The 16609-nt window shown below is 42.6% G+C and overlaps 1 protein-coding gene and 1 long non-coding RNA gene across 6 annotated transcripts in view; one reads left to right on the top strand and one right to left on the bottom strand.

Moving 5' to 3' along the window:
- Window positions 1-16609, top strand: part of celsr1a (cadherin EGF LAG seven-pass G-type receptor 1a) — a 94771-nt gene that overhangs the window by 27824 nt on the left and 50338 nt on the right. For all 5 annotated transcript variants that reach the window (XM_039791744.1, XM_039791742.1, XM_039791745.1 and 2 more), the window contains exons 2-4: window positions 9765-10120; window positions 10234-10522; window positions 14167-14389. In XM_039791744.1, the coding sequence (XP_039647678.1) occupies window positions 9765-10120; window positions 10234-10522; window positions 14167-14389 (868 nt within the window). The remainder of the gene's footprint in view (window positions 1-9764; window positions 10121-10233; window positions 10523-14166; window positions 14390-16609) is intronic.
- On the bottom strand, window positions 10416-13966 carry LOC120553397. The gene is made up of 3 exons (XR_005638161.1): window positions 12287-13966; window positions 10664-10754; window positions 10416-10531 (listed from the first exon to the last, which is right to left on the bottom strand). It is a non-coding gene; the product is annotated as an uncharacterized LOC120553397 (long non-coding RNA).

The raw sequence follows: 16609 nt of genomic DNA, 5'->3' as shown, positions 1-16609 counted from the left end.
TCACCCCTCTCTCCCAGGGATCCTAAATGGGACATAGATATTCTACCCGGGTCGGTTCTTGGCCTGGCACTCGATGCCCCTGAGTGCTCTGCTTAAGTACAGCCACTAAGGGCACTTGTGGAGGGCTTGTGAAAGTCCATTCTGCTTAAAGGTGAAGGTGGAGGAGAAGTTGATACAGCGGTCCAGGCTTCTGAACTCCCTCGTGTGCCACGCCAAAGGTTTCACATTAAGACAGTGTGTGGATGGTTTCTAACCACTTACCTACACCAGACGTGTTTCCACCATGCATTGTCAGATGGAACAGATATACCTCAACTGTAATCCAATCAACTGTCAATACTGGCAGCATGACGGCTTGTGCCTCCAATCATCCTTTAACTGCGACGCTAAGCATCTTTTTAGACTTCAATCTATTTTTGACTTGTGCATAACAACGTTGATTATAACTCTGCAACGTTGCCAGGTAAACAGTTGAAATGCAGCGTTCATGTTACTAAGTAACTGGCCAGGAATGTGCACTAGCATGTATTTGATTGACCGAGTACCTTGCAGGATGAATTGGCATTGAATTGTTTTTTACATTTTGCAGCATCTGCGTTGGCACCCCCGCTAAGCCGACGCAGCTGTCCCCCATTCAAATGAATAAGGGGGGGGGGGGGCTATGTTTTTTCATGTTATACTATTGTCCTTTTGAACATTGTTTAAGGCAGAGTCTGTGGTGGAGTCCACTCTTGCGCATTGGGGATTTGCAATATTAGACAAATCCTCAAATATGATGCACTTGATATGGTTGAGCTTATCGATTATGCTGTCCAATATATGATGAGTCTTGCAAAACTAGCTTTAATCTTGTGTACTGAGTTTTTGTTAAAATATTTTACACTGGAAGACATCAAGTGAGAACTGATTGAGCCCTGCACCTGAAAGCTGAACCCGTCTGCAAACTATGGCAAATTGTTTTTGAAATTCCCAAACATGAAATATATGAAAAACTATTAGAACATTATAAAATTAAATATATGAAAAACTATTAGAACATTATAAAATGAAATATATTTCAGCATTTACATGGTTTATTTCTCATCAAATGATTCAAAAAGTAATTTCATTTATTACATTTCTGAGAAATTTGTGTCCAGAACTGAAAACAAAGCTCAAGTAAGTGGTAGACCTGAACTGATTTCTGTTTCAAGGAAAAGCCTATGGAGCCTTTAAATAGGCATGTTTTGTTACCAGCAGAAAAAACTCGCTGTTCTTTAATCGTCTTTAGTGTTGTTTTGGGATTCCTTATTTTAATGAAAAACATATTTACTACATCGGTGGTTTGCAATTTGTGTGACCGAAATGATTCAGCCTCTGGTTCCAGTTTGATCAATGAGCTAGCTGCCTAACCACCTGTTCTCAGGGCTGTTTGATTGGCTCAATCACTGATCCTGGTTCAGTCAGTGTGTCTGCCGCTAATCCCACCTGTTCCCCGGGATGTTATCCTTCTGACAACCCCGGCGCACACACCCATCCACCCAACACCCAGACCTCACCCACACTCCCTACCCTCCTCTACTACTCACTCCTGGAGTGAAAGGAGTCTTTTGTGTCGCTGCTGCCACTTTTTCCTCTATGAAGGCTCGAAAAAAGAATGAGAGAGAGAGAGAGAGAGAGAGAGAGAGAGAGCGAGAGAGATAATCCCACTAGTGTGGTCACAAGAGTGAGTGGAGGATATTGAGTAGAAGAGAAGAAGAAGAGGAGGAAAGGGGAGAAAGGAAGTGAGGTCTTTGGCCCCCTGAAGAGCTGCAAATTAGACTGCAACAGGTGTGTGTGTGTGTGGACTTGTTGATATATGGTCATACATGCACACACAATTTGCAACGCTGACGCAGCGGTTAATCAGCCTCCTACGTTACAAGACTGAAGTGAAATACACACACACACACACACACACACACACACACACACACACACACACACACACACACACACACACACACACACACACACACACACACACTGCATAACCCTCCTCCGTCTCCCCCACCCTAGTTCTTTATTGCTGTTTTCGTTCCCCTTATCTTACTCACACTGCATATTAAATAACATTAAGTATAACATTCCCATCCTCTCCCTTCCTCTCACCGTCCCTGTCCGTGGTTTCCCTCCCTTTTCACCCCTATCCGTCTGCCCAGCGGTCTGCATGTCCGTCAAGTTTATATTTATGTGTCTGTGTGAGTGTTCAAAGCCTAACCCCCTCTGTCTTCACCAACACTTTAATCAAACGGACAGACAGCCCGGGCATACCTGAGGAAAACATACAGCCAGCAGCTTGTGGATGTGGAAGGAGATGAGAGAGTCTTTCGCTGAGTGCTTCCAGATACGAGCGAGTGTACTCACACACACACATTTGTGAGTGCCAGCAGATAGAAGCTCTGCAGTGTTGAGTGTAAGCTGACAGAGGTTGTAGAGTAGAGTCACAGCTCTGTCAATTCTTATGTAAAGCTGCGATTAAAGTGACAGCAAGGTGTTCCTAGCCGTGATTGTACTTGTGCAACAACCTAAACTTTTAGCTTTGTTATTCCTCAATAAATCAGATTGCTAGAATTGTACCCCTTTGATGTAAAACCGGTCATGAAATAAAATACAGCAGGAGTCTGGTCCTATAGATTTATTTCTGAGAACCCGTAAATCTCTTTTTTTTTTTTTCTCTGTTAACCTGCTGCCGAGGGCATTCCTGTGGTTACTCATCTACCCTCGGTTAACCTTTGTTTGCATTTGAAATCGCCACTGCATTATATGGATGAAGCTAAACAAGCTAAATAATTAAAAATCATACACTATGATGGGAATATGTAAAACAGTGTTATAAGGACTGCTATTATACCTCACAGTTTTTCTTTTCTTACTCCTCCTGGGCAGTTTTCCTCCAGATTCTTTGTTGGATCCAACTTTTGCTCCGGTTGCACATTCAGGTATAGCTTTGACTTGGAACTGCAATTGTCACAATACGCTTTATTAGCTTCCGTGCCAAAAGTTGGATAAGAAGATTGATACCACTCTCATATCTGTCCACTAGATATGAAGCTAGAGCCAGTTAGCTTAGCTGAGCGTGAAGAGCGGAAGCAGGTGGAGACAGCTAGCCTGGCTCTGTCCAAAAGTTAACACAAGTAGGTGTAATCCTGTCGTTATTGCATCACTTTTTGTACCGATTAAACAAACAAAATATAACATGTTAATTAGTGAGCTTTAGAGGGGCTGATAGGTGGATTTTGTAACCTTTGGTCAGCCAGACGTGCTGTTTCTCCCCTTTTTCCAGTCCTTATGCTAAGCTAGCCGGCTGCTAGCTGTAGCTTCATATTTAACAGACAGACATTAGTTTGGTGTGTGGTGTCAATCTTCTCATCTAACTCTCAGCAAGAATGAGAAGAAACAAATCAGCCAAAATGTCGAACTACTGCTTTAAAAAAACAACATTAATGCTAGGTGAACGGTTGTCTTTTGATCGTTTGAGCATTGATGATGCTCATAGTTACGCAGTTGTGGAGGCTTTGCCGCTGAGTAAATAACACCCGCTCTGTGTATTTAACCTGTACCTTCATAAAAGAAGCAGAACAAAATTATGATGATGTTTCATTACATCATGACACAACTGTAACCAGCGTGACATCATGTAAGTAGGTTTGACAGCGGCTTCTGCCACAGCAGAAAGCAGCCAGGGTGCCACTTTAGGCTGTGTGGCTGCCATGTTTTTCTTTGCTATCTTTCTTGATCACGACCTGACCCCGGATAAGCGGACAAAGATGGATGGATGGATCTTTCTTGATGATTTTTTAAGGGAAGGATGATGAGAAAAATAGATCACTTCTAATCGGGTTCAAACTTACAATTGTTATTCTGTTTTGCGTAATATGGTCAAAGCAAAGAGAGAGAGTCTAATAGTTTGCGGATATGAAAGTTTGGATCGTAGTTACCCCATACTCCAGTCTCAGAAACATTTCCTGCTCTCACTAATCTCTCCTTTTCTGTTCATCTTTCATATGTTGATCTGGCTTCATGTCGTTTTGATTGCCGGTGCTTTGATTAAGTTCACTTCAGTGCGATTTTTGCTGGGTGATTTCCCTCTTCTTCCAGCATACAGGATATCTGTCAGCGTGTCTGCAAGCTGCTGATATGTGATCTGATGTTGGCGCTTGTTGCCATGAGAGAGAAAAAGAGAGAAAGGGAGATGAGACCTTGTTGGGCTCTGAACAGAACCTTTGGAATTACTATTGAGGGCAATGCTTCCCCTTGAGGAAAAAAGTCAAATGTTTTAATGGAGCATGGGCACACAAAGAGAGAGAAATGAGAGGATAAACAGAAAGACGAGGAAGAAAGTTTTTTTTATTGAACTCATCTCTGAGCTAAGTTATTGTTTTGGGCAGCATTTCCTATCCCTGTGATGTTTTATTGGAAACAAAAAAGAAAAGAGAAGGAGAAATGTTGCCAAATTGTACTGTTCAAAGAGTGTGTGTGTGTGTGTGTGTGTGTGTGTGTGTGTGTGTGTGTGTGTGTGTGTGTGTGTGTGTGTGTGTGTGTGTGTGTTGATCACCTCTAAAGGCTTGGTGTTTGTTTGCCCTTCCTGATAGGCTGGGGGGTGTTCAGGTGTGTCCAATAAGGCGGAGCTGACAGTTGAGTTTCTGCCCAGCGATTGGCTGGAAGCCTCTCAGGTTACAGGCTTTGTATTGATTCAAATATTTGAAACCTTTTCTTCAGAAGTGAGTGAGGAAAAGAGGGAGACGGGGGGAGAAAGTTGTCCGCTGCTCTTGGGCATTTAAAAGTACCCGACAGCAGTTTTCATTGGCTGCTCTGCTGTAAAACTTAACTGTGCAGTAAAAAAGTCTTGCAAGGTGAAAAAATGGCAGGGAATCTTTTTTTACAGTGCCTTTTCGTACAGGCTTCCTGCCTTTATAATGGCAGGCCTCCCTTGAGCTTGTAACATTTTAAGCTCTCAATTACCATTCTCTTTAGTCATGATAAATGTCAGCAGGATGGAAATAACTTCATCAGCTGAGAAAGCGCTGAAGGAAGGGATAGTTCCAGGTTGGGTATTTTCTGATGTTTTCTGTATAGCAGGAAAAAAAAGCAGCAATAAACAAAAACAAGTAAAGACTGTAAATCTAGATGAATGAAATGAAAGCAGCGATCTGTTATCGGAGATGAATGCATAGCCTGGATTTAACCTTTCAATGGGTTTTTAGGAGGGCAGGAATTGTGTGTGAAAGGGGTGATGTGTGTCTCTCTGGTGGGCCTGTCACCTCGCTTAAACCTGTCACAGCTACAAATGTCTTGTCTTGTTTTCTGCTGTTTTACTGACCGTCCCCCTCACTAACTGACTAAACACCCTTGTTGATTTTTCACATTGGGGCAAGGGGGGTGGCCACCAGCGTTGTCTCCATATCTGCAAGCCAATATGAATACATTACAAAAAGAAATGCCCAGCCTCGAATACAAATTGTGACCGTTTCAGAGATATGGATGATTGTATCTTCCATAATGTTATTTTTTAAGATGAGGACCTCAGACATGCAATGTTTGGAAATAGTGTCAGTATGTCAACCAATAGCCTTATTTTAGAAGGAACCAGGAAGAACTATGAATTTGAAAATTAATGAATTAATTGTACTGTATGCGTGTGTGTGTGTGTGTGTGTGTGTGTGTGTGTGTATGTGTCTGTATGTCTGTCTGTGTGTGTCTGTATTTATGTGTGTGTCGCTCCTAAATAGTGACAGCTGGACAGAATGTGTGTCAACAATTTAGGTTGGTTACGACGAGCACAAACCACAGACGGACACCTGTGTGTGTGTGTGTGTGCGTGTGTACGTGTGTGCGTGTGCGTGTGCGTGTGTGCGCCCAGAGTTCAGACAAACAAAAGTCGAGCTGACAGTCGAGTCAGGCCTTCATTTGCATTTTGTCTTCCAGTACACACTCCTCTTCTTCCTCTGTCTCCCTCGACATTAGAATACAGTATCCTTACCAAACTGATATGAGCTGCTTTAACAAAAGCACAGGTGAGACATAGGTTTAACATGTTAAAAGTGTGTGTGTGTGTGTGTGTGTGTGCGTGCGTGCGTGCGTGTGCGCGTGAGTGTGTGTGGTCATTTGTTCTCATAGGCAAACACAAGCGTGTCATGTTTGCGGCTTGCTTCACGGGCCATTAGCAGCTCTTATCACCTCTGCAGTCCTTACCACCTACAATGCAGGACTCTGTGTGGCCTATCTCCTTTTTGTTTTTGTCAATAATTAAAAACCACCTACACCTCACTAAATACCAACTACAAACTAACTGATTCCAATCAAATGTGTTTTATCATTAGATTCATATTTATAAGGCTGTAAAAGTGTAATAACCAAACCATAATGTGCTGTGAACACATTGCTGAGCTGAACAAGGGCTAACCAGTGAGTGTTTGGACGCTTGTAAATATGCCAGATAATCGAGATAAGGGGATGTGTACAGTTAATAAACAATTCACCCATGATACTTCAAAAGTGTTGAGATTACGCAGCAGCTTTGATGCTTGTTTATACGCACAGCGTCTTCTATTAAAACTTAATTCCTGTTAAACCCGTGTGTCTGTTTGTGCACGTCTGCTGGTGGGTGCCTATATGTGTGTCTGATGGCATGCTTACAAAACATAGAATGTTTTTTTCCATGGCGTCTATCCGTGACACACCCTTTCCACGGTTCAGCCCATCCTATGCATGTGTGTGTGTGTGTGTGTGTGTGTGATCCAATGCTTGCAGCTGGTGGGCTCTATAAATAGAGTGAGGTTGGGATGCCCCAAAAGAGAAAGCAAACAAACAGCTATCTTGTAAAAAGGTAGCAACGACTAAAATATGCTGTAAATTCTTAGCATTGGTCAGAAAGTAGTTTTGAGTAAGAGATATTGCTTTTATCTAGCGGTATGTCACACTACTTGGGTTATAATTGGTGCTGCATGATTGCATAGCCAATGCAATCTCAATCGGATTTTCTCAGCAACAACCTTGTCTTTTTCGGCCCCATAAATTCTGCTTCACGTCTTTCAATGACCCTGTGATCTTTTCCGCTGTGGTTGGTCATTTTTGGATCCAGCGATGGTTGGGCTCCCGCAGCGCTCTGTGATGTCATTGCTCTCCTTGCCCCCCCCCACCCCCCTCTCCACCATCCTCTGCCAATGAGGCTGTCCCTACAGTACAAAGTCCTTCCCACTCTGGGAAGCTAATAATTCTTGGAGCGCTGACTGTATCGCAATGCTAATCTGCTATAGTTTACTTAGTCACGAAATAGCTTGGCTTATGTGTAGAATAGGTGATGAAGTCCTGTGTCAGTCATCGTGTAAAAGCCTTTACGCTGAGCATTGCTGTCAGTGTGTAGTTTATGTGTTTGTGTAGGAAACAAGATTAAATAAATGTGAATGAAAGGGTGAGTGTGTGTGGTAACAGATTATGTCAGTACCCACTTGGTTACAGACTCATTTGATTTGACTTTGTATACCTGGTGTAATTTTTTGACTTGGCATGAAGTGTGTGTGTCTTTAGGTAACAAAAACCCAGAGAGAACAGCATGAGCTGAAAAGAAAGTTGTATTTTGCCCCCCCTAAATTATGATTGCATCCACAGAATCGTGTCAGCATGCGTTTTCTTTGCTGCAGTATAGGAGTCCATGCAGGATGTGTGTATTCAAGTGTGTGTAAACTGTCAGTTGATGGATCTCTGGAGGCAAGTGGGATAACAGTGTTTTCCCCGACCTACAGGGAGAGACAGGTGCAGAGCACTGTAGAGAAAAAGAACACACACTAGCACAACAGATCCTCAGCACCGTGTTGAATGAGCACCTCCATTGCAGCACCAGCAGCCCAATACACCACAGCTGCTGCCTAATGTCACTGTCCTGCAGAGCGACTCGTTAATATGTCTGCATTTTTATGTGTGCTTTTTGTCACTCTGTTGCCACCCATGCACCGTGATTTATGTCCACTACAGACATGGACCTGTAGTAGAATGGCTGCACTGAACTACTTGACCCTCATTTTGCTTCCCATTGTGAGTTATTCGTCCTAGTGCAGTTGGAGTTGACCTCCAGTCTTGTTAGCAGTTAGCTTGAGACTAGCCTGATGAGCCGGCCTGTCCACACCCTGCTCTGATCGACTGTGCGCCTGTGTAAGGAGAGTTCAGGGTCCTGAGAAATGACCTTATCTATACGTCTTAGAGTGACAGAGCACCTGTGGCCGAAACCTCAACATAACTCTTTCACCCCTGAACCCACACACACTTGGAAACACATTTGACACACTCATATGCTCGGTATGGCACAGCAAAGCTGTGCAATCCGACCCATCTCCCTGCCCCGTTTCAACAGTATTATCCCCCCTGCGAATTTCATCTGGCCTCACCACCTGTTGTCAGCTGTATTTCACCCAGCCTATAGCCTTCTGTTTCCTTCCATAGGCACCAGAGCTTACAGTTGTGCCACAAGTAGGTATGAGACCAGACGTAACCCTCCCCAGGGGTAGAAATCCTATACTGATCCAATTACTCCCGGCCGGGGCTTGAATCAGACCGAATCTACTCCGACTGGCAACTACTTAATTCAATCTAGCGGCAAAAGTGTTACAAAGTAGTACACAAGTCAAGCTGTTAAGCTGCAGTGTAGAGAGGGCAGAGGAGATAGGATTGGGTCCAACCAGTATTGGGTTGAAGCTGTACATAGCAAATATTTACAGCATAGATTAAGGTTCAAGCACCATTTAGCAGTTCTTTCCTGCTTCTCCTGAAATGTGTTATTTTGGCAAGAAAAAGTATATTTCTACTTCTGTATGGGGGATGCTAACTTTCTGCTTGAGGTAGCTTTAGCCTCAATTCGTATTTTTTTATCATTAAGCAGAACTGAATTAGCACAATATCATGTATATTTCTATTTAAGAAACGTTTGCTGGTTTCTCAATTTCCTCCAAGTCAGCGTCAGAGTTTTTAACCAACTCATGGAGCTAATGCTACAGCTACTAAAATCTCCCAGCAACAAAAAAACTTAAAGACCTTATTGTTGAAAACAATTACCACAAAATATCTGAGTGGTAAATCTGCCATTGTATTTTTTTTATATTTTAATGTAAACAAATGCAATATAGATATGTCTTTCAGAAACATTATTTAGACCACTGTGAGACACTTGAGAAACTGTCCACTGAAGAATAAACAAGCTAATGGTAGATATGAGTTGACATGAACATGAGTGGAGGAGACAGAGACAGTTGTCCAGAGACACAAAGAGGGAGCAGTTCGGCAGTAAATTAAGGGGCAGTGACATCGCTGCATGTCTCAGTGTAACATGATATTTTTCAGGAAATAGGTCAGAGAATTATATACAGGCAATTACAGGAAGTAAATCATTTCTTCCGTACTAGTAGCGGTGATGCAGGTCTACAATTAGTTCCCTTTTGCTTTTATTTTGAAATAAACTTTGATTCTAAACGACATTTCCCAACTACTTCACTTTTATTTGCAACCTTTGGCTTGTTGATATGCACTGTATCACAGAAAGCACTCGCCTCGCTGAAACCTGGCCTCGTGTCTGAGGACACACTGAGCCTCATGTCTCCATCACATTTAGCATTTTGCTTGTCTTTGCGCTTTTGTATTGTTTAATCTGTTTTCTATCAACTTGTTGCTATGTTAACCTTCACTGCCACTCAGAGCTGCCATTTTGCGAGTGTGCAAACGTTAAAATATCTGCTCTCTCTCTCTCTCTCTTTCAGATGGTATCCATCGGGTCGTGGCCCTCTGCACGCTGCGTGTCACCGTCATCACGGATGACATGTTGACCAACAGCATCACGGTGCGTCTGGAGAACATGTCCCAGGAGCGCTTCCTCTCTCCCCTGCTCAGCCTCTTCCTGGAGGGCGTGGCGGCTGTGCTCTCCACCAAACGGGAGGCAGTGTTCGTGTTCAACATCCAAAACGACACCGACGTGCAGGGCTCCATCCTCAACGTAACCTTTTCGGCGTTGCAGCCCGGGGGCGTCCCGGGGAAAGGGACGTTCTTCCCTTCTGAGGACCTGCAGGAGCAGATCTACCTCAACAGGACTCTGCTCAGGCTGATCTCCTCTCAGGAGGTAACACACATATGTATACAGACACATATAAATGCACATATGCAAAAAAGTTTGTAATTCTCTTCATAAACTGAACTAGCATTTTTAAAGAGATTTCTTTTTTCTCTCTCCAGGTGTTGCCATTTGATGACAACATCTGCCTGCGGGAGCCCTGTGAGAACTACATGAAGTGTGTGTCGGTGCTGAAGTTTGACAGCTCCCCGCCCTTCATCGCCTCCGACACGGTTCTGTTTCGGCCCATCCACCCCATCAACGGGCTGCGCTGCCGCTGTCCGCTGGGTTTCACCGGCGACTACTGCGAGACCGAGATCGACCTCTGCTACTCAGGACCCTGCATGAACAACGGGAGATGCCGCAGCAGAGAGGGAGGGTACACCTGCGAGTGCCTGGAAGACTTCACGGGTAAGTTGTCTACATGGAAGAAAAGAAAAGAAAATGTAATAAATCATTGCAATTCAGCTTATTTTTCTTTTAAAAACAAGTCAAAATAAATGATCTTAGTATTCAATTTTTCTACTCAGACCCAATTACAGAATAACTGACTTGTTATGATGGTGATTTTTGTTGTTGTTGCAGTTTATGACATACAGATCCTGGTTGTATCTCTCTTTTGCACCAACACTGGCAGGATTTTCTGTGCAATTACAAAAGCATTTGTTACGAAAGACCTACACTTTCAAGATAATCTTCCATCAAATCTACATATGATGTTTGTGTCAACTTTTAGAACCTTTTGACACAGATAGCCTACTGGCATTTTTTGTAGCTTGCATATAATTGGAGAGATGTCAAAGTACAAGAAATGATTGTGATATTTTAAAAGCATTTTGATTATTGGGGGGGGGGGGAAAGATCTTAACTTACCTATATGGTGCTTAATACAAATCACACATATGTGATAATAGCCTGTGTGTATTAAAGCCACCACAGAAGAAAACTTCTGTCAATGTGCGAGGGCTCATATTCTTTCTGACAAAGGTTTTGATGACTCGTACAAAATTGCTAAACCGCACTGGCAGGTTGTAAAAGCTCTCAGCACCTATTGTTGTAGCTTGAGGTCGACCCCAGTGTAGGAAGGGAAAATATGCTTTGTAGTACAGTAGGTATAGCCACCTACACACACACACACACACACACACACACACACACACACACACACACACACACACACACACACACACACACACACACACACACACACACACACACACACACACACACACACACACACACACACACACACACACACACACACACACAGTAGATTTATTGCTGTATAGAGGTGTACGGAATGCTGACTACGCTGGTCAAACCAGATCTCAGATATCACTAAACCCATTCACTTAAACCACATTACCTTTAATAACATGTTTGTTTTAAAACTTAGAATTGTCTTAATATTGGGACATGTAAGCACTGTGTGAAGGCATTAAAGTACAAAAGGGTAGATCTTCCTTTCTACATGGAAATTTTAAATAATTTTAACTATAATCCGCATTGTTTCTACACTACTTCAAAGTATTACCCATGCCTATTGTTCCAAAGTGTCGTGTTCCTCTATCATTGTTTTGAGAGAAAAAGACATAGGCAAACAGGTTTTTGGTATCAGTCCAGATTATTAGCAAGTAAACATTCAGTTCTCATAAATCAGTGAGCCAAAAAAAATGGCAAGACAGTGTCAAGAATCAACAGATCAGGGGAAGAAAGGAAGAAGAAGCCCGCTAGCCAGCAAGCATGGATGTAAACGATGCGAGTATGAAAATATTCAAACTGATCAAAAACTGATTTAGAGAAAAAAGGACCCTGAACTCTACTCTGCACAGAATTCACACGGTAGATGAGCTTTGGCAGCTTTCATCATTCCCATTGAAATCACTTTCCGAAATATTTCCCCAATGTCACTGATCTTGCTCCCATACTTCCCCCTTGTACATCTGATAGCTGACTGACTGTCTCTGCTTCTCTGTCTCTCCCTAATAGAGACCTCTAACAGCCGTCATCCTTTCTCTCTTCTGTCCCTCCCAACACTCTACCTCCTCTTCCTCTATATCTTATCTGATGTAATTACCTGATCATACCTGCCTTTGTCACTCACTGGCCCTCTCTCGCCTTCTCCTCTCGCTCCCCGTCTCCATCTTCTCCACTCACCCATCACATTTTTCTTACCTACATCCCCTCTTTGAAGGTCACAGTTCAACTCCAGATAGTTAGGGCCCATCAGGGGCCATTATGGGGCTGATGACAAGGAGGCCCGATCTGTCCTCCTTGGGTTTCCTACAATACGGGGAAACAGATCCTTATAATTCCCCATCGGAATAAAGGATTATGCTGAGGAGAGAAGGGCCATTAGCTGGTTCCAGGCTGTGGTGTTGGGGGTTTGTGTGTGTCCTGGGTGGAGAGATCTTGTCTGGAAAGAAAGTGACACACAGCACTGCATGGCACACAGAGGCACCCATCACAAATAATATTTCCAGTCAGAAAGAGGACTGCTGGTGTATTAGTGGAGGAATTTATATGAGCCGAGCCAGGAAACTGAACTAGGGCCACATGATCATTTAGGAGGAATTTCCCATGGCAAGACCCACTACAGCAATCAACTGAATTAGATCATGTAATATTATAAATGCCATATCAACATGCAGCCTTCGAGTTATTTAGCGAAGGACAGACTTATGACATTTCCCAGTGCAAATGGCAGCTAGCACACACAACCTCGTAGAGCCATTCCTAGCCTCCTTGTTAGCTTGTTGTTGTCTCCTGGAGGATTTGACCATATCAAGATCAACTCCCAATAGGAAGCCAGGCAAAACTACATAAAGATCGGTTCAGAGCCAAGATGGGTGGTCCAGGTTAATCAATAGAGAACGGGCTTATGGCTGCAGGCGTTATGCGCCTCAACTGATGCCACTGGTCAGTCATTGGATGGACCTGTCTGCGTCCTCCTTCGCATGCATGAAACAAAATAAACCCTACTTTTGGTGAAAAAGCCCACAGGGTACCTTCAAAGTCAAGTTATAGTATCGGCCCCTCAGGAAAAAAGAGCTTATTCCTAGCCAAACTGTTTTGTACAATCTTTCAACAGTCATATTGGGAGAAATCCCTTCTAAAACGGAGACAACATGTCTCCACTGCCATTAGGGTATGCAATGTGTTCAAAGCTGGGCGGCATGCATGCATATTAATGCACTGATGATTGATCACACAGACCTATATAGTTAATGCCTATGTTACCTTAGTTACTGGACATGGCTATTTAAAGTAGTTTAAGAAGTGGTTGAGGGAAAAATTCCAACATGCAATCTGAAAGAATTTTTAGGAATATTCATTAAAGAGTGAATGTTTTCTGTAACTTCATAAAACCCAAGCTAGAGTGACGCTAAGAGGGATTTAGCTGACTAAAGTATCAGCATGAATCCAGCCATGGATTTGACTTCATGGAGGAATGTCTCATCCCTGTCTTTGACTAAGTCTTGTCACTCCCTTTCCATGCTCCAATACTCCTCTTTATCTCCCATCCTCTCTCTTCTCTCCAAATATGGCCAAATTACGTCGTGGCTCAGAACTGCGCTTACTGGAAAAAGGCCTATAAACAGGGCTTTGTTGTTGTTAAGATGGAGATGTTAAAAGAGGCCTTAACAACATAACGTTAACTCTGTTGTATAAGTGTGCTCGACTTATCAAATGCATCTTGTTAAAACAACTGGATTCCAAACAGATGAGGCATCTGTATTTCAGTCAACGGTGGACAGCATGCTTCACAAAGAAGATAAAATGATGTTATAAAATGATGAGATGATGTGATGACAGGTCATTTATCATTCACATCGCACTGCAAATGCAATACACAACTCATATCTACACGCAACACAGTGTTGTCTTAAGTATACATACGACGCTATTTACCTGTTCAAACCAAGGCAGCAGTGAAGGTGTCAACCCCAGTTAAAAAAAAAAAAGAATATATATATATATATATGTGTATATATATAACAAATGCAACACAGCTCAGAACATATGCTAAACTGAATTACCCTTTCTTCTCCTAGGCGAGCACTGTGAGCTGAATGCATCATCAGGCCGGTGTGTACCTGGCGTGTGTAAAAACGGCGGCAAGTGTGTCAACCGGCTTGCAGGTGGTTTCATGTGCCAGTGTTCCCCAGGGGAGTTCGAGAAGCCGTACTGTGAGATGACCACCCGCAGCTTCCCCGGGCAGTCCTTCATCACCTTTAGAGGCCTGCGGCAAAGGTTCCACTTCACCGTCTCCTTCACGTGAGTACTTGCCTTCCTTCCGCTGTTCCTTCTAACTTTTTTTTTTCCTTTTAATTTACCTGTTAACACAAAGTGTCATCCAATTCTTCCAAATAACTGGCTATGTATGGCTGAAAAGGATGAAATGGATGAAAGGTAACTGACTGTTTGCTAAGCCTCATCCCGCTTACTGTTGATTTATCTGTCAAGCATTTACAGTAGTTCTCGCACAGCAAAATTTACAATGATAACTGTGGCAGATTTACCACTTGAAATTGTTAGGATTTTTTTCTGGTCCTTTATTGTTATCACTTTTACCTCAAGTTTCTTCTCAAGTTAGCTAGAGACGGATAAAGTTAGCGTAGTCATTTAGCTAGCGTTAGCTCATCAAATCTGACAGCTACAGTTACAGCCTGTTGATTTTTTTTTTTGTTTACTCTAACGCTAGCTAAATAAATAAGCTGTCTTTAGCTGTCTCCAGCTAACTTTTAAACAATCTTACGATTTTAGCTTGTTTTAAAAACGAGAATCTTGTAAAAAGGGCTCTTGAATATGCATTTGATGGCTACATACATGATATAATACTAAAAGACTGAGGACAATGCCAATAGGTACCATGCTAACGATTGAAACCTACGTTAGCATTGTGGGCCTTAAAGACTAACAAAGGAGACATTAACGTTATACTTAAACTCTTTAAATCCAGAGTATCGCTCTTAAAAATTGGAATAGCCACAACATTCAAGTAATATATTATCTTTTGAGGAGTATTCTGAAGATGTTCAAAATTTGGGATTTCTAAAATCGTGGCTATGAAGCTTTCTGGATTATATTTGTTTTCTTTGCTGCACCCGTTTTGCCACAGTTACTTTGAAAAAGTAACTTAGTTACTTTACAGATAACTTGATTATAAAAGTAATTTAGTTACTTTACAGATTACTTGATTTTAAAAGTAACGAAGATTACAAGTTACTTTATTAGTTACATTCAGCAACTGCCGACAACACCCCCACAGCCTCAACATATAAATGACAACCGGTTTACTGTGAGGCAGCTCGGCGTTGCCAGTAGTAGGGATCTGGTTTATTATGGCACGAAAGAGAGCGAGTCAACCGTGTTTAAGGGCAGCATTTCCTCTACAACATAGGCCTACTGCCCGACCAACTAGTTCAACTCTCCCCCACTTACTGGTTTTGCACCGAAGTCCAGCTTTTGTTGTTTGGGTGGTGGGGGACCTCCTTCTCTCTGCTTCGCACCACCTGGTGGGACTTGCTCTGTAAGTTTGACTGCAGCGCTGCGACTCCAAATGTTTCTTCAAATTTGACATAGTGTTTTCGTAGCTAGATAACACTTTGTCGCCACCAGCACAGAGTGTACAACGAACCTTAATATTGCCGTCTTTAGCTGACACAAACTCAAAATAGTGACTGTATTTCCAGCTAGAAAGCGCGCATCTCTCTCCTCCCTCCATTGTTGTTTACGTTTGTGTCGCTGCGTGGTACACGTGAACTGTCCACATGCTGAAAACGTGACTTGTCACATAGGTGACTTCGCTCCCCGAGACGCAAGAAGAAAGCAAAAATATATATTTTTACTAAGGAAAATGACAAAAATAGTAACGCACAGTGACTTGGATAAGTAACTTTAATCTGATTACTGGTTTGGAAATAGTAACGCGTTAGATTACTCGTTACTGAAAAAAGTGGTCAGATTAGAGTAACAAGTAACGCGTTACGTGGCATCACTGGCTGCACCACACACTTTTTCACAGCACAGCAACAGCAGTATGTAATACTTGTAGCAGTGTGTGTAGTAAACGGTGATTTGGAGAGTGTGAGGAGCTGAACAAATGAACAGTTAAGTTCGGTGAGCTAAAGTGTGTGAAATGGGGTGTGTCGAGACATGTACACACTTTTCCATTGTGTCCCTCGCAATACGTACTTGCACACACAAATAGGAGTAAAAACAAAAGACACACACGCTCCATCTGAATGTGCAGTGTTAGTGTTATGAGGTGTGCTTGTGAAACTGCTGAAGGAAAATAACTCTGGATAAGCACAGTAAATATTATGTAGAGAAAAACTTTTATCACGTTTCGTTAACAGTATAAGGTAAGATGAGTTTGTTAACGCGAGTTTGTCGACACGGTGATGGAGAGAAAGGTTTGCAATGCGGTGAAAACAGGAAAGGCTTTGTGATGAGTTTCCCTTATCAGTGTTTGCCTACAGCCATCCTGACTTC

Source organism: Perca fluviatilis, chromosome 23 (genome assembly GCF_010015445.1).
Source record: "Perca fluviatilis chromosome 23, GENO_Pfluv_1.0, whole genome shotgun sequence".
NCBI lineage: Eukaryota > Metazoa > Chordata > Actinopteri > Perciformes > Percidae > Perca > Perca fluviatilis.
Note: the sequence above shows the minus strand (reverse complement) of the source record. Positions and strands in the feature narration are given on the sequence as shown.